Consider the following 27237-nt stretch of genomic DNA (forward strand, 5'->3'; position numbering starts at 1 on the left):
AGGGTGGATGCAAGTTTTTGTAAGGTGGCCCTGAAATCCTTGTTTAGGTGGACTCCAAGCCCTGTGTCCTGGGATGGGTACTGCTTGAGAGTCACCTAAGTGGAATACTCAGCTGCATCTACTTGACGAAGAAGAAACGGTGACTTACTGTGATTGTGGTTTTCAAGATATGATGCAGAAGTGTATTCCATGACCAAGCTTCCGTCCCCTCTGCATCAGAGTCTAGTGTCTGGGCGTTTGGTGCAAAGAAAATGAGAAGGGTCGTGGCGGTGTTGCCTCACGTAGTCCTGGGAGGCGCTAAGGCCAGCAGGTATGAGTGCCACCTCTCTACAGGTACTGATAGGGAAAATTCTCCAGTGAGTTGGGTGCACACACACCTAAGTGGAATACACGTCTTTGTGTCATCTCAAAGAACCGCAGTTACAGAAAGTTACCATTTCTTACACCTGCAAATGTCACCTTGAATCCTGATGAAATTAATAGTACTCAGGGGGAAATGACAGTATATTCATGGGCATTTCTGTTGGTCCACTGTTTGTTGTACTTATACAAGAATATAACTTTTCATGGCTTTTTAGAGAGTGTTAAATTATTGTATTAGAGGAAAAGGGCTGAACTCTTACAGTGCAGTGTTAGGGTAACTCAGGATATCTCCCATAAATAACTTTATGAAATTGGAATATAGCTAGCTATAGCACCCAATTCTGGACTGCAGCTGTGCTGAGTTCATGTAGGAGTGGAGGAGAACTGTTACCTTTGCATCTCTCACATTTTCAGATGGCCCTGGGGCTGCTGTTCGATATACTGTACTGCGGTGGCTTCCTATGGAGCCACCCAGCAGCACCAAATAGGCAGAGCACCTCCTCCCTCCCTCCGTCTACCCCATTATGTACTGCTAATAGAGGCAGTGCTGGCCCTACACCAGAATGAAATTCCACTTAAACCAGGGCTTTTCCACAGTGGCAATATCTGCAGGGGAGTACAGGAACAACACACCCAGTAGAATTGGTATACTGATCAGAAACTGGTCCATAATGTTTTAGGCCCCATTCTGGGAAACACGTTGGTGAATATTCCTTTTGAATGCAGGGGCACTTCTCTAATGCTAAAATTATTATTGTGCGTAAGTGTTTGCAAGATTTGGGCCTAAATGTTAATGGCTTTGTGCTATGTTTTGTCAGAATATTTGTGAATTTTTAAACATGGTTTTGAGTAGCATAGTTTGTCTTGTTTCAGAGATAGCTTATATATTTGAAAACTTATTAACACAAAATGATTTAAGTGTGAACACTGACACCAATAAACAGTTAAATTCAGAGGCAAAGCTTACATCATCAGTGTTTTTGATTCTTCAGCTGTAAACTATATATAAGTAATGTTTATAAAATATTTCAGATAGTGACAGAGGACCAGTTTTGTGGCCACCAAGGCAATGATATGTATGATGAAGAAAAAGTGAAATATACTGTGTTCAAAGTATTAAAAAACTCCACACTTGCAGAATTTGTTCAAAACCTCTCTCAAACAATGGTAAGCTTTTTCTGTAGCACAGTATCTCACTATACATGTTTTTGTTATTATATTTTGTTCACTTTATAATCTTAGCATTCTCTTGGTATATGTGACTGCTTCTTTGTGTAGTGTCCCTGTGAGTTTTCCACTGTAGGTGTGCGTGCGTCCCTGTGCTGCTGATTTTAGAACTTTGGTAGCAGTATCTGTTAGACCTGCACGTGCACCCTTTCTCCTCATGCTGCTTCATGAGGCTAGTCGGCGCACTCAGGCTAACCCACCTCAGTTCCTTCTCGGCCACCCCAGCTAGAAACGGAGCTATTTGCTTTTCTATAGTTAGTTAGCCTCCTAGTTCTTAGTTGTAGTTCTAGTTGTCATTTTTTTTTCTCTTTATTTTTCCCCTTTAAAAAAAAACAAACTTTCTTTTCCCACTTCTCTCCTCGTTGGGGACCTTCCCCCAATGGGGTATGCCCAGCTCCCTTGCTTCAAGAAGTGCCTCTCTTGCAAAGAGGCGATCCCTATCGCAGACAAGCGCACTCAGTGCATTTGCTGCCTCGGGGAAGGCCACATTCAACAAAAGTGTGGTCTTTGCAAACAGCTCAGGCCCCAGTCTCGTAGAGGTAGAGAACTCAGGCAGAAGATTATCTTCATGGAGGCGGCTCTTCATCCATCTCCAGACCTATGCCATGAGTCACCTTTCAGACGTGAGTCTTCCCCATAGTCCATAACATCTAAAAGTTGTGAGTCAAAGAAACAAGGTGCTGACCCCTCTCACAAATCATCAATAAAAGAGCAGAAGTCCCCACAGTGAGCCCCAACATAGCCGTAAACGTTCTCCGGCACACTCGGTATCCTCGGTACCACCAGCACAGAGACCTTCTCAGTCTGGTGTGGCTCATGGAAGTCCTCAGTGGCAGATACTGTTGACAAACCTACAGCCGATGGGCACAGGCACCGAGTCAGCGGTACCTAGGGACAAAGACAGGAGTAAGCACTCCTCCTAAGAAAACATTAGTATGTGATTCCTTATCAGTACCATCCTCGACACCTCATTTGGCACCAGAGCAAGTGGTATGGGCAAGATCCCCATCCCCCACAGTACTGCCAACAGCACTGAGTCGGACAGCACCACTGGAATTCCTGCACTCCATGCATCGGGATCTCCTCTTCTCAGTGCTGGGACCTCCGCACCAAGTCTTCGCTTGGCACGGGAGTCTTTCCCACTGCTCTGCCATGCTCCCCTGCTCTCCAGTGAGGGCTCAGACAGTGAACCTGAGGAGGTGGCATCTCAGTACTTCTCAAAGGCTCCTTATGGTGCCCAATATCAGCAGAGCCTCAAGGATATCCTCAGATGGTCCCACCAACAACAATCTCTATGCCACTGCCCCAGTGGCCATACTGGGACAAGAGGTCGATCATCTCCTCCAGTTAGGAGCCATAGGACCAGTACCTCAACATTTACAAGGCAAAGGGTTCTACTCCTGTTATTTCTTAATACCCAAAAGGAAGGGAGGTTGGAGACCCATACTAGACCTCAAAGCTCTGAACAAGTTTGTCAAGGCTTAAAAGTCAAGATGGTCACTTTAGCAACAGTCATTCCAGCGCTGGAACAGGGAGACTGGTTTTCAGCCCTCGCCTACTTTCATATCTCAATCTTACCGACTCTCAGACAATTTCTCAAATCCTCTCTAGGATAAGACCACTACCAATACAGGGTGCTCATTGGCCCAAGAGTATTTTCCAAGGTTCTCTCTGTAGTGGCCGCCCACTTACACTCCTGCGGGATCATGATTTACCTGTATCTGGATGATTGCCTCCTCAGAGCCCAGTCTCTACAAGAGGCTCACCGAGTCACCAAAGCTGCAATACACTTGTTTACAGAAGTGGGTCTGCAGATCAACGCCTAGAAATCAACCCTCACTCCAGTGCAGCACCTGGAATTCATAGGCGCTGGCTTTGACTCTACAGACCAGAGCTCCCCTTGCTCAAACAGATTCTTCTGTTTAGCCACACTCATACAGACCATTCAAAACAGCCTACAAATATCAGCCAGACGCTGCCTACGACTTAGGGCACATAGCAGCAGGCACAACGGTAATACCACATGCCAAAGCTTCACATGTGGTGCCTCCAGATGTTGTTTACAGCCCAAACAGGGACAGACAAAATAAACCCCTTTCGCTACCCACCAAGGTCAAAATCTCCTTAGATTGGTGGAAAGACCCAACCAACATTTTCAAAGGGATCCCCTTCTTGCAGATCCCCCCAACCATTGCTTCTAATCACTGACACATCGCTCATAGGGTGGGGTGCACATCTAAATGGCCATAATACCCAAGGCAAATGGTCACCCACAAAGATATCTCTTCACATCAGCCTCCTCAACCTAAGGGCAGTCAGGAATGCCTGCACCCACTTCCTCCTGCTGATCAAAGGATCACACACAAGAGTCCTAACAGACAACATAGCCTGCATGTACTACATAAATCAACAAGGGAGAGCCCAATCACCTTCCCTCTGCATAGAGGTAATGAGATTATGGAACTGGTGTGTCTCCCACAATGTCACACTGTCAGCAGACTACCTCCCTGAGGCACACAACTTGATAGCGGATAGTCTCAGTCACTAATTCCCACATGACCACAAGTGAGAACTGGACCCAGTAGTACTTTACAACCTATTCAGGCAATAGGGGACACCAACCACAGATTTTTTCGCTACTTACTTGAACAAGAAATGTTCCCGCTACTGCTCCAGAGCACGGATAAGACAGTGCTCCCTAGGTGATGCCGTCCTCCCCTGGGATGGGGACCTTCTTTATGCCTTTTCTCCTTTTCCCCTACTACTGAAGGTCCTGCTGAAAATTTAAAAATAGTCTGAGCACACATCATTCTGATCGCTCCTATTTGACCGAGATAGACCTGGTTCCTTTACCTGTCACAGCTTGCAACATGCCTGCCAATCCCTCTCCCAGTCACTCCCTACCTGCTGTCCCAGGACAATCTACATCCCAACTTGGGGGTTCTCTGCCTCAGAGAATGGCTCCTTCTTGGTTCAAACAACTAGAAAGCTCCTGTTCAAAAGACATGCAAGAGGCATTATTATACAGTAGAAAGTCCTCCACACAGCATACTTACGTGCAAAAATGGTCCAGGTTTCGGATTTGGTGCATCTCCCAACAGATCTCCCTGACATCCACGACTCTCTTCAACATCTTAGACTTTGCTCTGGCCCTAAAAAGATTGGGTCTGTCTGTAAGCTCTCTGAGTCCACCTATCTGCTATAACAGCCTTCCACCTCCAGTAAAGGTTTACTCAGTGCAGTCACACCCAGTCACCAAAGGGCTCCTCAGGAGTATAGTAAGCCTCTTCCCACAACCTCAACTTCCTCCTCCCACATGGGACTTAAACCTGGTGCTGAAAGAACTGACTAGGCCTCCCTTCAAACCCGTAGCCACCTGTTTCTCAATGAAAACAGCTTTCCTGATAGCGATTACTTCAGCCAGGACAACAGAAGAAATAGTAGCTCTCATGGCACCTTCCCTCCCTCCCCTCCCCACCAGTATTCTTTCAGGGCAAAGTTATGCTTAGGCCACATCCAAAATTCATTCCCAAGGTAACCGTCCCTGTTTCACATGAACTAATTGATTAATCTTCCAACCTTCTATCCCAAGCCTCACAGAGGCGAGAAAGAAGCTATATTGCACATTCTAGGTGTCAGGAGATAATCTGTATCAGGAGATAATCTGCCTTTTGCCTGCACAGGACAAAGATTTTCAGAAAGTCCCCCAGGCTTTTCCTCTCTATTGCGGAAAGATCCAAGGGTTCAAGAATATCGGAGGCTCTCCAAGTGTTTCTTGAACTGCATCAGACAGTGTTACCAGGTTCTCAGGATAACCCTTCCACATACTATTTGTACACACTCTACAAGGTCGATCTCCTCATCCATTGCCTTATTCAAGAATGTCTCTATCAGAGATCTGTAGAGTGGCAAGATGGGTGTCAGTCCACACTTTTGTGGAACTTTATGGGATCACTGGGGACTCTGCCACTGATGCCATCTTCGGCTCCACTGTGCTGTCATTGGAGTTGGGTCAGTTAAAGAAGTCTCAGCCCTCCAGAAGGGATGCTGCTCAGGAATCACCTACAGTGGAGCACCATAGCGACACGACACGAAGTAGTAGTACTCACCTTGTACAGTAACAATGGTTTTTTGAGATGTGTGTCCCTGTGGGTGTTCCATAACCCACCCTCCTCCCCTCTACTTCGGAGTTCTTGTGAATGACACTGCGGTAGAGAAGGAACTGAGGGGGGTTAGCCTGCGTCACTGTCTAGCCTTGTGATGCAGCATGAGGAGAGAGAGCACATGTGCGGGTCTAATGGACACCGTTACTGAAGTTCTCCGATCAGCAGTGCAGCACCCATAGTGACACACACAGTTACTGCACAAGGTGAGTAACTTCTTTCTGTCATAGTTTGAGTGCATGTACACTGACTAGTTTTGACTGGTTTTATTAAAGTATTTTAATCTATTTGTATTTTCTTCTTTTAACTTTCTTTTAACTTAGGGATTTCCACAGGATCAAATACGGTTGTGGCCGATGCAAGCTAGAAGTAATGGAACTAAACGACCAGCAATGTTAGATAATGAAGCAGATGGCAATAAAACTGTAAATATTTACTAATAGGGGAAAAGTTAATTCTAAGTCTGTCTCATTTACAGTTCCAACAGTAAAGTTGTGGCCTGAGGACATCAAAATCTTAAGTGTTGGAAACTAACCTATGGTGTTTCAGGGGACATAGAAAAACTTGTGAAATCTAGAACCAGTGTACAGTAGCCCTTGATTTAGAATAGATTTGAGATTTGGTGGATTGATTTTGAGATTTGGCAGATCTAGATCTTTTTACTGTAATGAAAGGAGACACAATCGTTAGTCATCTGTCACTGACACTAACTTGTTTAAATTTTACTACTCGTAATATCAAATGTAAGGGCAAATATGAGTTCCATGAATGCTTTAGAAACTTCATAAAATAGCAAGTGTTGCATATAAATATTAATAAAATTAGGGATACGAAAAGTTGTACTAACCCCTGTGTTAAATTTATCCTTAATTTTTGTTCTTGCTACTATAATTGACATGGATGGAAATAAAATATTTTTAAACATACAAGAGAGCCCATTTTAAGGAAAAATTCTGTGCAGTTTAAAACTTATGTAACTTTTTAAAAAACACACATCAAAGCAATATTTGATATTGTTTTGCTTACTTTAGCAAGATAGTGAAGGATTGCATATGATCTTTAACTCTCACCAACATAGCTAAAAATGAGGGACTTTTCCCAACAGTGTAAGATTCCTTTTAATTTCTTGTTTTGTTTTAATTTAAATTATGCAGTTTGACCACTCCACTAAGTTTTCTGCCTATATGAAACTCATCTAAAGTCATTTTTTTGCTCATGTTGTGTGTTCTGCTTCCTAACAAACAGATGATTGAGCTCAGTGACAATGAAAATCCATGGACAATATTCCTGGAAACAGTAGATCCAGAGATGGCAGCTACTGGAGCGACATTACCCAAGTTTGATAAAGATCGTAAGTATATATGCTAAAATTTCAGAAAATACAAAATCTTTCATTCTCTGTGTGCCTGAAAATGACTGAGTGCTCCTTCTTTGGCGCTCAGTCTGCCTGATGTACAAGATGTCTGTCAGACTGTGGCTCTCAATGCACTTCGATCACCTGACCTCATTTTGTGTTGTCCTCTTCCAAGATGGAGAGAGACTGGGGTTTCAGATGTTCTAGAATGAATGAAATTAATTTAATCAGCTGTGTGTGTGTTATTTGGGTTCAGTATTTAAAAAGTATTTTAAGGAAATTATTTTGTTACCAGGTTACGTGTTTGCTCATTAATTAAAGACATTGTTTTGTGACTACTGTGGCCTTGAGCATGAAAATGGAATTTACGGTTAGGTGATCTTCAGATGTGCTCAAATTATGGCTTTACTTCAGATTATTTTTTATTTCTTAACTTGTAGATGATGTAATGTTGTTTCTGAAGATGTATGATCCAAAGACTCGGAGTTTGAATTACTGTGGACATATCTACACACCTATATCCTGTAAAATACGTAAGTCTTTAAACTCTTACTGAGTTGTAATATAATATGTTCAAATATATAAATATAACATTTTTGCATTTAATGTTATACTGTTGAAAGCAAAATTCAGGAATTACAAAAATGAAGGCTTCTACAGCAGCATTAACCTGTCTGTTAGATAGACATGCATAATATTTTCTATTCCTGTGTTTATGTGATAAACATATAATTTGGTATATTGTTAAAGTATGGCATGAAATATGCAAAGTTTGCAATATGTCTGCAGGAACCTTAACATTTGTATTTCCTAACTTAAATTTAACTGGGAAGCCTTAATGGTTCATTAATATAGCTTAATAGCCCCCTTCCCCCCCCCCTTTTTTTTTTTTTTTAAGAGAGAGAATTGTTTTTGCTCAATAACTGTAGAATTTAAATGTCCCCAGCAAGGCTTTGAAGTTCACATGCCATTGAAATGAATGGGGTGGGGGAATTGTGAGTTCCATCTTTGCTGCTGAGATTTAGCTGCAGACAGTTATCTGCAACACTGGGTTAATGGGGCAGCAGTCTATGGATTTTTGTATTGGGCTGGCTGTATCTTTCTAATTTTATTTAAAAATTTAGGATTTACAGTGTGTTGGTGACTACGGCAAATGTTCTTATTCCTGAATGTTGCAGTTTTATAGCGTTCTTGCCAAGTGTTCTGCTGCAACATTTTGTAAAATGACTTCAGGAAAATTGTCCCACCAGCAGCTGCAGCCCCTATGCATGTCTGGTTAGACTGTGTGTGTAAAGTTCTAATGTGCCTCACTCCTATGTGACATCATAAAGAGGGTGGAGCTTCATTAAGCTCCACTGAAAAACCTTAGCGGATGTGGACTGAACCTGTTCAGAAGTGATACTCGGATTTCTTATTGTTAATAACGTCTCTGCCCATAAGCAAAGCAAATGTTGCTCTACATTAACAGTAACTTACATTCAAAATGTTATGCGTAAAACTTTTTGGTTTTGCTCTAGCTCTGTTTATTTTGTGTGTGTGGTTAAAACTATGGCATTATTTTATGCTAGCAGAATTCAGATGGCTATGCAAAATTTCCTCAAATTAAAATAAAAAATCCCCTTTTGGGCTAAACCTAAGGATGGGAAGTTTCAATTTAAAGGAGAAATTTGTCATAAAGTTGGACATCTGAAAATTTGGGGGGTTATAATGGAACCTTTTTGCAACTTTAATCATAGCTTTCGCTACTAGTGAAAGCTATAACATACTTCACGCTTCTTTTCTTTTCCAATAGGTGACTTGCTTCCAGTTATGTGTGAGAGAGCAGGATTTCCCCAAGAAACTAACCTTATCCTCTATGAGGTTTGGATTGATTATTATTCCTACAGTAAATCTAGGTTTGTGTGTCCATTAGCAAGTTTTCCTCTAAGGAAAAACTGTAATGTTTATAAAGATTTTAACTACTACATATAAATACAAAGAACATGTCACTAAAATAATATTTTAAGTGAGAAATAAAATAGTTTTAGATATTACATTTAGAAACATAAGAAACCATAACCACACATAAAGCCAACTGAGGCTTCGGTCCCATTGGAAATTCTGAAAATCAGTCAGTTTCAAAGTGCTTGTAAGGTTAATTTTATAATTAAAAAAAAAATTTAATAGCTAGCTTTGATAACAAACAGTGATGGTTTAACAGTGAAGTCTACTCAGCCACATGATGTTAGCCTCCTCTTGTTGATTAGGTACAATGCTGTGTCACCAAGAGACAAGTTTCACTGAGATAAAATGGTGCCATTCACTGAATGGAAATACTCAGAGCGATCAGTGTTCCTGAACTATTGAAAATTAATTTATAAAATGCATCTGATTATGTATATTTATTTTAATAAATACTTATGTAGCTCTCTGTGCTATTCAAAAAATCATTACCGTTTCCTTTAATCTGGGGCTGAATTCACAGAAACTTAAATTCTGAACACTTGCTCTGAAACATTAAAAGCCAAAATCCTTTATAAGATTTTGTTGTTTTTTGCATCAGCGTGACTAATAATTTAGCCACAAAACTCTGTTAAACTCTCTCAAGGTTGTTAGCATTCCTTTTCCTCCAGGACTGACTGTTAGTTTTGATTTGGCTACATATTCTAGCACATATTTTAAAGTAACAAACTTTACAGCCTGTGCATCCTACAGTTAACGAACAGAGCTTTCACTGTTAAAGATGTTTTGCACAGCAATGTTTGGTTAATCTGCTGTACCCCAAAAGCTATGGCTCTGAAGTTTTTGAATACTTGGGCACAAGAGAATATCATTGGAATCCTAACTTTGAAATCAGCAATCAAAAACACCACTAGTAATTTGTGACTAAAAAGTCTTACCCTTTAAAACTTCTGCTTGCAAAGTCTGAGGTAAGGGAAACTTTTAAACTCTAAAAGATACATTTATCTGCATGGAAGTCCTGTGTGAGCCACACTCTGTGCTGTTAGCACTAAATCCATGCATGTTCCCCAAGTCACCATGATAGCACAGCTGCTGCTGCTGCTAGCAGGGCTGGCCTACGCGCTCTCAGTGCCTGACCCTCTGCACATGAATCTGCAGTGACCTGTTTCCAGCTGTGGGGAGGGAATGCTGCATCCTCTCCTGCCTCCACCACACTGTATGAGGCAGCAGGCAACAAGTGAGAGCTCCCACATTCTTTCACCAAAGTGTAGGAGTAATACATGCTTATAACCACTTTAAATTGCTCTAGTGGGATTTGAATCTGCAGTGAGGCCCTTGCTACAGTAGGACTAGGAGCTCTTAATGCCTGCTTTGCTAGCAGCTACACTGCTCTCACTGGTCTTTCCTTGGGCATTACAGAGTTCCATACTAACAGGCAGAACTGCTACCAGGGAACTCCCATATATACAGTCACTTCCAAATTTACATTAAACTTATAAAAGTTCCTTCTTTCAAATAGTACGGGTGAGGACCACAAAAGTTTCTGCCACCTGTTCCTTTAAACAAAGATATTTATGTTCCACTAAACAACTCACAATATATGTGTATTATAGTTATTAAAATAGTGTGTATTTAATACTCTAGGGGCTTTCCACTCCTTTTGAAAAGGAGAGGCAGCCTATTATAGTGAATCCGTTGCACCTTGCCAAAAACAAACTAGTATTAATTGCGTTCTACTACTATTTTGAAAGTTGCGTGATTTGAAAAATAAGTCTTCGAGCACTGGAGAATTTTGAATTGGGGCTGGCTATTGAGTAGGTGTGATGGAAGATGTAAAACATTTTAAAATGGATTCAATTTAACTAAAAGAGAATCTAGTGCAAATTTCATGGGTAAAGTAGAAATAGCCAACTCTACTGTGAGCAGTGAAGTTTGTAAATGAAATATAATGTGAATTAAAAAATCATCAAAATTCACCCTCCCTCCCTCATTCATTTAAATTTTGATTGAAAAAGAAAATGAGTCATCTTCCATTGCAACATTTTTTCAGCGGTGAGAGTTTCCTATTTTGTCATTTATTTCTTCTGATTGTTTTCCCTTTTGTTTTTACTGCAGGAAGTTAAACCGAATTTAACAGAGAGAATTCAAGACTATGATGTATCTCTTGATAAGGCTCTTGATGAACTCATGGATGGTGACATCATAGTGTTTCAGAAGTATGTGTTTTGAAGGGATGATTATAGTCATGGTTACATCACCTGGTTCCTTAAATTTAAGTGGAGAAAGATTTTCTATTTAGCAGTTTTAACAATGATTTTCAAATATTCAGAAGCATAGTTGCTTACTGACAGACATAGTCAGCAATATCAACTTACTGGTTTGGAGGGGCGGGGGAATTAAACTATTCAGAATATTAAACTGTCACTTGTAAGATTTAAAAAAAAAACTCCTCACCTTGAATTAGAAGACCAATAAATACTGACATAGTTCTTCACAGATAATGTTAAGATCTGTGTTCAGCAGGCAGTCTGAATTCTGCAGCTTTGCCCTTGGAGCCACCGTAACTGAAATACTATACAACAGAGCCTAGCTGTAATTCTAATCTAAGTCTCCGTGTTATAACTGCTATAACTTCCACCTAGAACTAAGCTGTCTTCCTCTTACTCGTGCTTCCTCACTAGTCACACATGGGCCTACAGTGATGACATGCTTCTGACTTAACTGAGCACATGTTCAAATAATAGGGATGTTGATGCTTATTGGAGGTTTCTCCAAGGCAAAGGGAGAACTCCTGCAGCTGATATCCAGTAAAGGGATCTTACTTAAGTTTGTCAGGACTATAAATCAGCATTTCTGTGCTCTTACTCCTGATGGTCACACCCAACTGTGTTGCTCTGTTTCTCTCCATGGGCTGACAGTGGGTGGAAGCCAGCTAGTCTATCTTCAGCACTCTTACCCCAGATTATGTGAGATGAATGTATTTCTCATGTCATGCCTTGGAACTCGCATTCCCTGTTGACCCAGTTGGTGTTATGCACCTTTGGCTGGCTGCTGACTTCTGGGTAAGTGCACAGCTTGTACACTGGTGCTATTGAAGATAGGGGTACCAGTCAGTAGTGACCCATACTAATGTCTATACGCATTTCACACCTGTGGTTCAAGGGATGCTACTGTACATCCGGCCATTGTGCAAAGTGACTAATAAAAGCCTTTCATGAGAATGTAAGATGTTTTCAGCAATGTAGTAAAGGTATGTGGTAGCATACCAGGGGAGGGAAGGGGGAACGAGTGCCATTAGAACATGTCTCTGAAACAAATGGAGTCAGCATGCTGCCGAATAAGTACGCATGGCGTGCAAATGTGTTAGAAGTTCTTGCACAGCACGTATATATTCAAAAGGTATGAATCACGGCTGACAATTACAGTCCTGGTGTATACAAAGGGTGGCTCTTTAACGGTTTCCTGACTTCATTTCTGTATTTCTCAGTAATATTTCTGATTTACTGTAGAACATATTTAACACTCCCTAACTACTTGTATAATGTAGATGGTACAATTTGTCTGCTTTTGTAGGGACGACCCAGAAAATGATAACAGTGAATTGCCAACAGCAAAAGAATACTTCAGAGACCTTTACCACCGTGTTGATGTCATTTTCTGTGATAAGACTATCCCCAATGATCCCGGATTTGTTGTTACTTTGTCCAATAGAATGAATTACTTTCAGGTATGTATTCCACTCTACTTTGTTTCCTCTCCTTTTGTTTTCCCATTCACAGCCATGTGGGGGGTGTTACATAATGAGGTTCAGATTAATTAGTAGGTCAAGACACCACTCTTTGGATGAAATATTCTTAGATGAAGTTCTTCAGGGCCTGGGCTGTGCTTTCATTTCTGTTTTTTCACCTAGCACATTGTGTGTTCCATTAGAAATAAATAATTCCAGTCTCCTTTTCATACTTTCTACCTTGCCTTTTTGAAGTTTTCCTTAAAGAGCCACTTACTGCTCACAGAAAATCTTAAATATATTTAGGTAAATTCTGCCTATGTTAACACGATTTCAGTTGTTTCCCTTCCAGAGTGTTGTCTTTTTTATTACTAATAGCGGCTGGTTGTATAAAACCAAGAACTTTCTTCTTTAAAATGCTATTCTGCTTTGACAAGTGACTTTCTAAAAATGACATAGTAGGATTGCTGACATTCTGAGAATGACTTCCAAATAAAATTTGCTCACTTACAAGTAAAAAGATGTTTTGTTTTTAGACTGTTTTGCCCATCAACGTTGGGATCTGAAAGTCTGCTGTGTTTTCTGATTCTTTTGTATCATCACCAGAAATAGAGATTCAGCCAAATTATGCCCTCATGTATACCTAATGCAACCTAATTTTCCTACAAGGTGTTAATGGGCCTAGAATCTTCAAGAACTGGTGGTGGCCACCCACTTAATATACCAAATACATCTGCTCTTGGACTCTGTCACCATTCATGTAGGTAGTGTGTATTATATGTCTGTGACTGGATTATTGGAACCTAATATGAAGGTAGTATTATGCATAACCCTAGACAAAGCAGTGTCATAAATGGTTTGTCATTTAGAAGTTTTAAAAAACTTTTATTTCCACAGGTTGCGAAGACTGTTGCACAAAGACTTAATACAGACCCAATGCTACTACAGTTTTTCAAGTCCCAAGGGTAAGATGAGTTCCTATAAACATAACTTTCTAGTTTAGCTTTGTCATTGTTTGCAAAATATCTTTAAACTAATTTTAAATAATTTAAAACTAACAAATTAGAATTAGGTTGTCATTTAATAACTTTTTCCACATTGCCACAAAATTCTTTGCCTAGTTAAATTTTATTTCAGCTAACATCACCAAATATTTCTTTCCAAGAACTTTCTCAATCTCTTATGTGTGTTTGAAAATCTCCCCTTAAATCACTGTGACTATAGAGCTGCATAGGTTGGGCATGCGAGTTTCATACCAAAGTGAAATTTTGTAAATTTGCGTACTGGAAGTTAAATTTATTTTGCATTCTCAACAGATTTTACTTCATGGCAATGGATTATGAAGTGATATTTATATGTTGTTTTCTTGTATAGTTATAGGGATGGCCCAGGTAATCCTCTTAGACATAATTATGAAGGTACTTTAAGAGATCTCCTGCAGTTCTTCAAACCTAGACAACCTAAAAAACTTTATTATCAGCAGGTATGAGTCCTTATTTATACCACTGTGCTTTTGTGCTTTTGTTGCCTTTCAAGTATGTCTGAAGTGTATCTCCTTTTTTCTAGCTTAAAATGAAAATTACTGACTTTGAAAACAGGAGAAGTTTTAAGTGCATATGGCTAAATAGCCAGTTTAGGGAAGAGGTTAGTACAATTTTAGCTACCACCCTGGATTCATTGTAATTTCTTTTCTCATAAGCCTTTGGATAGTATTGTGATAACCATGTGGCATCTTATATAATATTGACTTTTAAGGACTAAACCAAAAACATAAGATTTGTTATGTATTTAGTAATTGTTCCTCTTTGAAATTTTCATTAAGAAGAAGAGTTGCATTCATCTATTGCTTTCTGAGCAGTGCCCTGAAAATGTTATGTGGCTTCCATAATACTGTTTCTAGGAAAAAGAATTAAAAAAAACGCGGGTTTTGTGTACACATTAGTGATCATTATCTGTTGAGCAAGGTCTAGCAATAAGTCAGATTTCAGTGTTTTCTGTGCTTTGATTTCAGTTTCTCTAATCATTGATTGTCTCATTTTAATTATTGTGTTGTAAAGGAAATAACACTATATCCAGATAAACATGGGTGTGTACGGGACCTGTTAGAAGAATGTAAAAAAGCAGTAGAACTCTGTGAGAAAGGTTCAGGAAAACTAAGGTAAGTAAAAAAGGTAGCTAAAAAACAGAGTTATTTTAAAATATAGATCAATGGATATGACACTGTGGATTTCACCTAAATGAACAATGTTGTGCTTCAAAATACAGTGAAAAATCAAATGCAAGTTAACATAGTCTGTCACTGTGGGCTTAAAAACTGTTAAGGGCTTTAGAGCTCTTAATATGAGCTAAATTCATTTAAAAAAATGATTATGCCACTTCCTAGAATTAAATCCTAGCGACACTTAACATTCATGGATTTCAACTGCAAATTCAAACAAATGACAACGATTTACTGCATTTTCATGCTATTAATTTTCCAAAATAAAGACGGTCATATAACTGGAGAGACTTCAGAAGATAATTTAAATAAACATCTGTTGGCTTGTGCTGCAGATACACTCACTCTTCAGGACTGAGTTTACTGCTTAATTATTCCAAAGTAGGAATACATTTTTAAAATAACCTGTATTAACATTTAATTCTGGATATAGTAATATGCTAAAGATTTAGCAGATACATGTTGCATTGTTTTTTAATTCTTTTCCTGTTCATTTTGGTTTTAAGGCTTCTAGAAATTGTAAGCTACAAAATAATTGGTGTCCATCAAGAAGATGAGCTGTTAGAGTGTTTATCACCAGCCACAAGTCGAACGTTTCGAATAGAGGTAAATGTTTTATCGTTTGTTTTTTGTTCATTAAAGAAATATGAGGCACTTGTTTTTGAGAGGGCTACATTATCCATCCTTAGATTCTGATATTCAAGTATTGTGGCCATTTGAATGAACTAGCTAATTGACATGATTTTATTTTTCTTCAAGAGAACCCCTCAAAAAATGGTAGAACCTAGTTACTCCTTCACTTCAGAATACCTTGAAGTTCTTGATCCTGTAACAGTTCCATTCTTACAATAACATTTGAGCATAAAATGTTAACAGGAAATGAAAGCTTTGCAAGGAGCTATCCGTGAGGAAATTGCCTCTTCATCAGTAATTCCAAGATTGACATGGGGACTCATACTGTATATTTTTATGCTTAGGCCCTATTTCCCAAGTTATAAGCCTGTTTGTGCCTGCATACTTTATTCCTTTCCTTCTTAATTAAGGTTAGATTTTTAAGTCAAATTAGATAGGTTGGGTGTGACTTTTCTCAAGATTTGCATTAAATGCCGCTAATCCTTTTTTTTTGTTGTTACTTTAAATAATTTAAGCATTCAGAACTTCACTTACATCAGAACTCATAAGTAGAAAATGAAATTAAGCTATCAATGCAAATTCGTATTGCAAGGAAGCAGGAAAGAGAGCATTGTGTTATTACTCTGGCAGCAAATCATGAGCAGTTCATGAGTAAATCAATGCTCCTGAGGACTCCCGGCTTCTGCTGTCAGTTAAAGAAAAAGGGCAAATAACAGAAGTCCATTAGAAATAGGGCCACTTCCATATCACATCAAACAAAAGCTATTTTCAGAAGGAATGGTAAAAAGAAAAGACAACATTTGACCTCTTACAGAACTTCAAGCTAAATGTGAAGTATCTTGCTACAGAGGCCCTACAATTCTAGGTCCCTGCCAGACAAGCCATAGAAGGAATTGTATGGGGTATGGAAAGCCTCTCTGGGGTGGGAAGTTCTCCCCTCACCCTCCACACCCCGACAGAGAAGACTTTTCTAAATGATGTTTTGTCAAATGGGAAACTCCATTTAGCTTTTTAAGTATGTTGTTGGTCAAATTGTTACTTATGTAAAGACCATTAGTCAGTTTTGCTTTCTGATATTTCAAGTTAATGTTTATTGTGGCAGTTTTAACTTATCATGATCACCATTTTTATATCTTAATATAGGAAATCCCTCTGGACCAGGTAGATATAGATAAGGAAAATGAGATGCTAATCACAGTAGCACATTTCCACAAAGAGGTTTTTGGGACATTTGGAATTCCATTCTTGCTGAGGATACACCAGGTACAGCATATTTCTGTTGTTCCCCTGTGGTGGTATTTAGATAACATTTCTTTAATTTCCTATACAAACAAATGTGTGATAGGTATCAATGTATGTATTAGAGCATCACCTCTATAGAAATGCTTCTCAGAACTATTCTATTCTGACATTTGTTTTCCATCCGTTCTGACTTACGGAAGAAAATTCAAGCAGAATGGTGATCTTGTGACTAAGTCAATGAACTGGGATTCAGCAGTTCCTGCGTTTTCCACAGACTCCCTGTGTGACCCTGGTCAGGTCATTTAATATCTATGTGCCTCAGTTCCCCATTTGTAAAAATTGAGAAACTTCCTCTCTTGCGTGTGGTTATTTTAATATCGTATATTTAAATTTAATATACAATATTTATAATATTGCCACACCTCTGTTTAGATTGCAGTATCTCTGAGGTGGTGACTGTATTTCTGTGTGTGTGTACAGTGCCAAACATATTGAGACCCTGATATCAGTTGGGACTTCGAGGCACAATTGTAATTAAAATATTCCTTGTGGCTTGAAATTTCTCATGATTAGTGTTTGCCAAAAGGTTAATTTTGTGGCTAATATGAAGAAAATTGGCTCTCTTTTTTTAGTGATGGCTGTGAAAAATGAATACTTTTAACTTTCTACAAGCCTCGTTCCAACATACCTTCATAGCTCTTACGTCAAAGGGCTTGTTTTTAACACTTAGCATACACTTTATCTTCAAGGACAATGAACCCTGCAAGATTGAAAACAATTGGGTTAGAATTTTGAAAGTTAGCATCTTTTTCTGTTGTTCTTCTCATCTGCCAGTTCATATAAATATTATCTAATTCTGTAAGATTCTTGGACCCAGAAATGTGTGTATTGTCACAGAATTCAGAGAGACTAGTTGTGTGTATTCATATTTGTGATCAGTGCCAAATAAACCTTTAGTACTATTTATAAGGGAGGCTGTTTTGTTTTGTGGTGTTCCTGTTCTTGATGGCTGACTTTTGATTGATCCTTTTCTTTTTTGTGTTTTCCAGTACGTCATCTTTTGTGGGTTTATAAAATAATACAAGGCAGAGTTACTTAATTTCAAAGATAATGTTAGCTGAGGGAAAAAATTCACAGGTTATAGGAATTTAAAATGACATGGTGCTAGAGAAGATATTTCTATTTTTTTATAACACTGTTTTTCTTCTGGTTGCAATACTTCTTACTTTGTCTCTTGGCCTTAGTTGTGCAAACACATCGATCAAATTAGGAACAATTTGCATACAAGCCAATGATGACCCAGTGTGAATTGAAAATGTAGATTTCACTTACTACCATGTCATAGTAGGTGGTACTGAAATTTCTGTAATAGTTTCTGAAAATAACTGGATAATTTATGTAATTGTACTGCAGTGCAAGATTTGGCAGGAAAATCACAACAGTCACTAAACAAATTTCTCTTTATAATGATGATTTAAATGATCTTTTTTGATATCTACTGTTAAAAAATTATTAGGGTGAACACTTCAGAGAGGTGATGAAGCGGATTCAAACAATGCTGGACATCCAAGAAAAAGAATTTGAAAAGGTAACATCATGTTGGGGAGAGTTCATATTTCAATTTATTGATCCTGAGTTCAAAATAAAAAAAGCTCTAATACAGTGTACTTAAGGATTATAGAGCAGCTGTTTTACCATAAGAGACTCAATTTAGATCAAATACTATTGCGTTTTCATCAGATTATGGGATATGGGATGGGAAGAAGGTGCCATGTGGGAACGTTGGAAATAATATTTTATAGGGTTTCCCCTTCCTTTGTTTGCAATATGTGCCACTTCAGATTAATACTCTTTCTGCATGACTATACCAAATATAGGTAGCTGAAAAGACTGTAGAGTTTTATTTCCATCCAGACTCTTAACAGTTTGTTCCTTTTGAAGTTTAAGTTTGCCATTGTAATGATGGGTCGACACCAATACCTAAATGAAGATGAGTATGAAGTGAACTTGAAAGATTTTGAGCCCCAACCTGGTGAGTAGCTGGTTAATTTGACACTATTGTTTTAAATTGCAGCAGTTGCTCTGCTATTTGTTAGTTATGCAGTCATCCCTGACTCAGGAAATAAAAAGGTACATTAGTGTCCACACACTGAATATGCTTTATGTAGTTCACTCGTGTATCTGTATATAAATATAAAATGTATACGTACACTGTGTTGTGTGTAGATTAGTTAGCATGGGAGAATATACATTAAGAATGCAAATATGTGTACTTTCACACTTACAGAACCACTTGTTCCCCCATGAGTCAAATAAAGCATGTGCGCCTAAGTGGCTGAGTACTGGTGAACACACACATGCACACACACAACATATTGTACAAGAGAAGAAACCTGCAATGTAAGCTAAAAGCTTTGCTATATTGCGCATCTTACTCTAGTTCATATAAATATTCGATTTCCTCATTTTTATTGGAATAACATACATATGTAGTATTGCTATATAGTACAAAGCTCCATTCTTATCAGCTTCTTAATTTTAAGACTCCCCCAAAGGTGGTTGAACTCAAATTCTTCTCACCCATTTGTTGTAAAGAGAGACCATAATAAGGGTTCAGTGAAGGTGGAATCAAACAGGAACAGAACGTTAACTAGGGATGTTGTATAGATATACTTTAAGAGATGAGTACTGTGCTGAAATGTAACCTAATCTGTATTTGTCTGTGTACCCTGTTCGCCATGTTCTTTACTTGACTAATGCTTAGAGCTCCATTCACCATGTTTGCAGAGAGAAGCACAGCCAATACACTCTGTGGGCTTTTTACCCAGGGGAAAGCAAGCCGTGTTTGTACCACAGCCTTCTCTTAGGGGTCCCACTAGGAAAGGGTAGCTTTGAATTTACAATTGAAGCTCCAGTGTAAGTTGTGGTGAATCAATGAATGTGTTCCCTGGCCTTGCTACCCATTTTTAGGGACCCTCTCTTCTCTCTCAGTGAAGATGCTACTGCACAGCGAGAGAGCTTCTCCTGTTGGCATAGTTAATCCACTGCCACAAGAGGTGGCAGCTGTGATGACGGGGGAAGCCCTCCCATTGACATAGCGCTGTCTACACCAGGGTTAGATCGGTGTACTTGCATTACTGAAGGATGTGAATTTTTAACACCCCTGATCGATGTAGTTAAACCAATGTAAGTTTATAGTGTAGATCTGGCCTAAGATGTAGCCAGTGTGTAGACTTTTACACATGCTAAACAGGTCATGTTAAACCTGTGTCCCAGACTTTAATCGGACCAGTTTTGCACATGTGTAGACAAGGCACAGCGATTAAGTAGGCTTTTAAAACATGTTAGCTAGCATTCTTATACCACGCCTTTAAATCCTACTCTAGACAAGACCTAAAAAAGAATACTAGTTTTCTGTCATTAATCAGTGGTGAGTAGTGTTATGCTGTGCGATGGTATCTCTTTAAAAGGCATTGATTACATATGTTTTTATAATGCACTGTCCATTATGCCAAGATGTAAAAGAATTTACTTTTTCAATGGGGAAAATGTATCCGAAGTGCGCGCACACAAACCTTCTAGAGGAAAAAGGTCAAGTATTTCACACTTCAGTCATCACAGTTGGCTGATTTGAATCCAGTGTCAGATCCTTGTTGCTATAGGGTTTTTAAGCTACTGTCGTCTTCATTTCACTCCAAAGAACATTTGATGCATTTTGGACACCTTAAAGGGAGCTCTCTTCCGTTTGTAAGAAATATATAGACAGCATTCTAAAGATATTACAGTGCATAATGAAAACTAACTATTGGCAACACAAAATATTGAATTGGACAGCTGACAAAATTCCTGTATTTTTAATGCTTTCAAAATGTTTGTAAACTTTTTTGGATGACTAAAATCAGGGGCTCAATTGCATGATTTCTTCAAAAACTCCAACTAGAGTTAATTAACATGAGTGTATTTTAATGCTATTAAGTCTAAGGGCTTGTCTTCACTACTGTGCTAAATCAGCACCACTGCAGCGTGTCTGGTAAAGATGCACTACATCAACGGGAGAGCATTTCCTTGCTTATATAGCACGGTACGAACACTGCTCTAAGTCGATGTAACTTGCGTTACTTGGCAGGTGGCTTTTTCATATCCCTGAGCAACGTAAGTTAGCAGTCATGTAGACAAGCCCCAAGTAAATCACATGGCAAGAGTAACCTAAAATATGGTAGTAATAAAGTACAGCCTCCAATACTTGGTATTTCTAAATGGTATTTTCCTCTTCAGAAGAGGCTCAACTTTTCTTTTATTCAGAGAACTATGAAAGCTGATGCATTCAGACTCATGTCTTTGGGCATAAAGTAGTACAGCAATTATTCACTTTTAGCATATTGTCTGTAAAACTGTGGTAACAACAGCTAAGTAGTGTGTATGTATCCAGTAGATCCAAGGACACAGCTTAGGGTATTAGTGGAAATGCAGTGGTTGCTATGAAAACATTCTACAGACTTCTGGAGTGCTTCAGTACTGTAAGAGTCAGGCTGTTCCGTGTAAGGCATGCAAATATTTTGTGCAAATGTAAGGTTCCTACTGTGTCTTAAAAGCTTATTTGGTTTTTTTTTTCCTCTTCTAGGCAACATGTCTCATCCAAGGCCATGGCTAGGGCTTGACCATTTCAATAAAGCCCCAAAGAGAAGTCGCTACACTTACCTTGAAAAAGCTATTAAAATCCATAACTGACTTACCCAACCAGTTTGTTCAAGGCAAGGGACAAATGTCAGTGTGTGTGTGCACCTTTTTAACAACAGTAGAACTTTGGTACACGTGCACTATATCTGAAGTCTTCAGCAAGAGGATTTGCTGCTGATGTTAATTTTATTTTGTTGAGGCTGTTCAGTTTGGCTTCTCTGTATCTATTGACTGCCCTTTTTGAGCAAAATGAAGGTGTTTTTATAAAGCTTGGATGCCAATGAGAGTTATTTTATGGTAAACGTAATGCAAGGCAATTGTCAGCATAATGAGGGAAGAGTTAGTAGAACAGTTGACATTGGCAAAATATTTGTCTGTAGTACGTTTATAGATGGCATAAGCTGTCTGGCTGCCCTTCCTGGTGTGGTATTCCCCATCACTGCAGCTAGTAAGTCTTATGTTTAGACTCACATCAGATTTATTTCCTTCAGTTATACTTTAAATGACATTTTTGTGCATTTGTAAATGCAAAAAACCTCACATCATCAATAAATAGCAATCTCTACTTCATTGTGTACATTGTTGGCACTTATTTGGGATTTTTGTCTCCTCCAGCTTCATAGGATCCTTTTTTAATAAACTAGTTCCTATGTTGTTCAGTCGCTACTTGCATCCCATTTTGCCAAGTGGATGCTCTGGGTCCTAAAAGATATTTGGGCATTTTTATTCAATTTAAAAACATTGACGAATACCATTGAGAATTACTATGCTGCCTTTTGACAAATAGAATGACACTCAAAGTTGGCAAAAGCAGGATAATAAATATAATTAATTTAGTTAACATGGGAAGAGATGGGAAAAAACACAAGAAATAGCCTTTCAGCACAGAGGGCATGCTCACTAGTGTTTTAGTAAGCTGTTGACTTTGTAAAAAAATAAATAAAAACAAAAAACAAAACAAAAAAACCAAAAAACAAAAATAAATTGTATATTTAATGAACATGTACAATTTAACACTTGGAGGTGAATTTTGTTGGGTGAGTCTGCAAGTGAATTTCACTGATGTTGATATTCATTGTGTGTAGTTTTATTTCAGTCCCCAGACTGCTTCCTTTTATTTTGGAGCTAATGCCAGCTGAGTGTCTAGTTTTGAGTGCAGTACAAATAGAATCAGCAATTCACACTTTTAATTTTACATTCTTTTCCAGTACTTTATTTTGTTTCTGTAGCCGCAGTGTACAACAACTCTTCCTGTATATTGCCTTTTTTGCTGGAAAATGTTGTATGTTGAATAAAATTTTCTATAAAATTTTACTTCGATGAGTGATGACGTGGAGGTTGAAGAAGATTTCTACTCTCCCTGGAAGTACAGTTTTCATTTATAATAAGGTTTTACTGAGATGTATTTTTTTTTTTCCCAGTATTGCCAATGTATATCCCTGGATTTGGTTGGTTTTTGGGTTTCGGAGCGGTCTGGGAGGGATTGTTTTGTTTTGTGAATTTTTTTGATTCTGTTTCTTTTGTTGGTGTTTTGCCTCTAACTAGTCACATTCGAGCTTAGGAAATAAAAGGTTTTCCAGGAGGGAACCATGTACAAATAAGATGAATGAAAAATTATTTTACTAGTTTGTTTGTAAAGCTGTAGTAGAGTCTTTGTAGTAGACTTGACTCTGCCTGCCTTGTACAAAACTTTTGTTGTCCAGAATCTCAAATCTAATATTATAAATGGTGTAAAGTAAAATCTGGAGTCTCTAAAGGTAAGCTCTCAATAGATTTATAGATTATTGCTGTAATGTGTTCCTTGTATTCATAATCAAAAACATTCTTAGAAGCTTACTTTCATTAGACCTGTCAATAAACATTTAATAGGGGTTATATACGTGATGGCCTTTATAATTTTTTCTGAAATTGAATATGGTTGTTGTCAAAAACAGCAGGAGTGTTTTGTTTTTTAACTAAATCTATAGTGCCCCCCCATTTCAGTTTTAAAATGAATTTAATTTCCTGCTTCTGGTTTTAACTATCCGTGTAGTGGGAGATTTTTTTGTTTGTTTTTGTAATTGTATGTTGTGTTGCTTTTAATTATGTTTATTTCCAATCAAGGTAAACCCAAGTTTAAATTAGTTTTGTCCTCCATTTTATCCATTTCAGGTGGATAAAAGTGGTTTAAATAGCATGCCTTGAGGAAGTAAAGATTTCCTTTGCTTCATGTGTGTGTTAACTGGTGAGGGTTGTGCTATAATCCAGGGCAACTGGTGCTTACAGAAAGCTCAGATTGTACTTTAGATGTTCTTTAGTTGTGCCATCCAGAAGTAATGGGCGCGCTCTACATTTCTTGGATGTAAATGTTAGGATAGCCTAGTATAGAATCCACCTTGCTCTTGAAAATCATTGAGCCTTCAGAGTCACACAAAGTAGTAACACGGACTGTGGCCTGTTTTAGAAGATATCTCAAGTAATCATAACTGCTTTTTATACTTCAGAAGAGAACATCCATTTCACTTTTGTACTAGTTAGTTCTTGGGTGCCTTTTAATGTCAGATCTGTAGTTTTACTTGCTTCACTGTCGTACTTATTGGTAGCACTAGTGCACCAGTTTTGAAAGGGCCCCACATATGTAAAGCATTTTGTTCCTTCCAACTTTTTCTGTCATTGAGGTTTTCTGAGAAGATTTGGAGCACAGTAACTTGCTATTTGAGGAGGGAAAGGTTTAGAGACTTTGTTGAAGGTGTGAATGTTTGAAATACCTAACACTATGAAGAGCAGAGTATGGTAGGGTATTATCTCAGATGCATTCTCCTTGTTTAATTCTTTTTAAGAATTTACAATTCTTTAATCTTCAAAATAAGGATGATTTCAATTTTGAGTTTGTATTTTGGATCATAGATGAGTAGTAGACACAGACTGCATTAAATTACAGTGGTAAAACAAGAAGATAAGTCAAGCACTGTTACGCAGGATCACATATTTATTACAATGGGTAACCTAAATTCCTTCTATAAAAATAGAAAAAAATGTTACTGATATTTATATAGTGCTTTTCATTCCAAAGGATCCCAAAGTGCTTTACCAGTTCTATACATACAGCACCACTGATAGCATCACATCTGGAGTTTGGTGTGGCAAGCAGTGAGCACACTTAACAGTGGTGAGGAGGGGTTTGGCCAGCCCCACCAGCCAAACCCCCTACTGGTACAAATCAGGCAAGGTTTGTGTTGACACACATGCATAGTAAACTACATGGAACTCAGCATACTATATCTACCTCAGCCCTTCACCCTTCTGAGCTGACGCTACTGGGCTGTGAACCTGTAGTTCCAGAGAGTCTTTAAGTGTCTCAGACCTGAGGCTTGGACTAGTCAGTGTGTCCTCTGGGTTTCGTGCTGGCTGTGGTTGTCAGTATGTAGATCTAAGCTGTGCTGTGTTTTTGCTATCTAGTATCCTGATAGAAACCATATTCTGTAGGAACTGTACATATTGTAAATAAAATAACTAGGATAACACTGAACCTGTGTCTGTGTCCACTCATTTGCTTTTCTATTAGAAATTTAATGACCTTGAATCAAAAGCTACTGAACTGCTCAGAAGTCATGACAACTTGGTCTTGATTGTAGACTTGGATTTTTCAGAATGCATCACAATCCCTTGGAAAGTCTAAGCATTTCTTGAAGTGTTTTTCTATCAAAAATGGTCTTCATGATACAAAAGGTAGTGCTGGCCAGAGGACAGACAATTCCTTTTCACAGCAACTTTTGAGGTTTTGAAATATATTTTTTTTCCACATGGGAACAAAACCAAAGCCTTTCAAATGTTCTCAAACATGGACTTGTCAACATTCATATTTTGGGTGGAAACTAGCTCTGTGATTTGGAAGGAGGGGTGTGTATGTCTGTTCTGGAGGTCAGAGCACTGGCCTGGCATAGGAGTCCCAGATCCTTTCTATGCCCAATGCAAGGGACTTGAACTTGCATCTCCCACATCCCAGTGCCCTAACCATCAGGCTATAGCGTGAATCTCTTTGTCAAAAAAACTTCCCAATAAAAAGTTTGTCTAAATAGATAAATCTCCATGAAATGCGTCTGCTTTGCATCATTGTATTTCAGCCAAGTTTCACTTTGGTGCAAATGTTTCAACTAGCTCTGGAAAATGGCTATTATGAGTCTAAAATCAGATGTGAGAAACTTCTTGTTTTTCTCCCCATTTTACAGAGCTTCCTGCTAGGAAAGAGAGTAACTTCGAAACTGAACTATAACCTTTTGAAAGCAAAAACTGTTTCCTATTTCACAACAGGATTTTGTAAAGGAGACCAATTAAGAATCCTATTTTAAATGTCTTAGTGAAAGATACTGTAAAATCCTTTTCATGAGTGAGACTTCAAAGATGGTCTCAAAATGAAAACAGAATGAGTGCCGCACTCTAAATGTGTATGACCTACCAGGTGACTTACATAGAATATATTGCACAAAGCTTGTGCAGTGCTGCTGAAAACAGCTGGCATGTCTGAACTTCCCATTCATTTGACTGCTGGTTCCATAAGAAACTGCTCTGGCTACAGTGTGATCTGTGTAATTCTGAAGAACCCATGCAACAGAGACAAAGATTAAGCAGTGCCAGCTCAATGAATAGGAGTAAAAATGTTTTAAATGCCATTTTCAATGTTTTATCTAAATTGAGGTTGTGAGCACTTGCCTGCTATTTTGCAGTGCCTACACTTTTGCCCCCCAAAAAAGATGGAAAACATCACCACCGCCTTTGGATCTGAAATTTCTCGTGCTTTGTTCTCAGCCCAGAAGTAAAATTTTAGGATAGTCCATCTGCAGAAAATGAGCTCACAGCTGCAAGTTTTTCAGTACACTTCAATTCCTGTTGAGCTCATAAGATCATATTCAATAAGTGCCTTTTAATGTTACCTAGTCATGAAAGTATTTCTGTACAACCCCATGACTTCAATTCAGGCAGCTGGACTGCTCTGCCACTTGCTCTGTCACAAGTAAACAAATTGGGCTGTTTAGAAGCACCCTCATTCTAGCTTACCTATTAAGCAAAAGGAGGGTCTGTGTTTTTCTTCTGCAAAGCAAATTTTTCAGTTCAGGATTTAAGGTGATTTTCAGGCAAAATGATACCGTAGAAACAAGAGGAAGGGAAGAACAATCATCCATCCTGCAGTTCCATGGTGATATAGTCAACATTGTGGTGACTATTTCCCTTGGGGCCAAATTCTCTGTACACTGGATCTTCTGAGGCTGGATAGCTATACACCTCCCTCTCACTCATCTCTGCAGAGGGGTAAGTGCACCTGTTTCAATCTGATGCATCCATTTCTAAAAATAGACTCTTGTTGGTATTTTATTTCCTATGGGCAAAATTTGAAGGTCTGGGTACCACCCTGTTCCACCTAGATCATTCTTCCAATGGACGGGGAGATAAGAAAAACAGTCCCCAGCCCATAAGAGTATTCTGACCATGACCTAGCATCTGAGCATCCCAAACTTAAATACACTGCATTTTTAAAGGCGTTGTCTGCAATAGAAAATGCTGTACCTACATTCTATCAATAGCATAAACACTAGTGTAGACAGGGCTTAAGCATTTTTACCAGCTGCTCTGAGCCTCTTTGCATGACATGGTGGTAAAAGCCACTGAGCCCCGTCTGCATTAACAGTTGTTCCATTGCTAGCACAAGTGCAACTGC

At 38.7% G+C, this 27237-nt stretch overlaps 1 protein-coding gene across 1 annotated transcript in view; it reads left to right on the forward strand.

The window, feature by feature from the left end:
• USP7 (ubiquitin specific peptidase 7) overlaps positions 1-22115 on the forward strand; it is a 98803-nt gene extending 76688 nt beyond the window's left edge. Inside the window, exons 16-31 of the mRNA XM_084641668.1 lie at positions 1396-1530; positions 6077-6178; positions 6999-7104; positions 7548-7640; positions 8900-8967; positions 11164-11264; positions 12622-12775; positions 13673-13740; positions 14150-14258; positions 14342-14419; positions 14833-14933; positions 15500-15599; positions 16770-16889; positions 18385-18456; positions 18810-18900; positions 21490-22115. Coding sequence (XP_084497794.1) covers positions 1396-1530; positions 6077-6178; positions 6999-7104; positions 7548-7640; positions 8900-8967; positions 11164-11264; positions 12622-12775; positions 13673-13740; positions 14150-14258; positions 14342-14419; positions 14833-14933; positions 15500-15599; positions 16770-16889; positions 18385-18456; positions 18810-18900; positions 21490-21596 — 1605 coding nt within the window. The 3' untranslated portion in view covers positions 21597-22115. The remainder of the gene's footprint in view (positions 1-1395; positions 1531-6076; positions 6179-6998; positions 7105-7547; positions 7641-8899; positions 8968-11163; positions 11265-12621; positions 12776-13672; positions 13741-14149; positions 14259-14341; positions 14420-14832; positions 14934-15499; positions 15600-16769; positions 16890-18384; positions 18457-18809; positions 18901-21489) is intronic.
• Positions 22116-27237: the final 5122 nt, after the last annotated feature.

The sequence above is a fragment of the Lepidochelys olivacea genome, assembly GCF_965140295.1.
Source record: "Lepidochelys olivacea isolate rLepOli2 genome assembly, chromosome: 10".
Classification (NCBI taxonomy): Eukaryota; Metazoa; Chordata; order Testudines; family Cheloniidae; genus Lepidochelys; species Lepidochelys olivacea.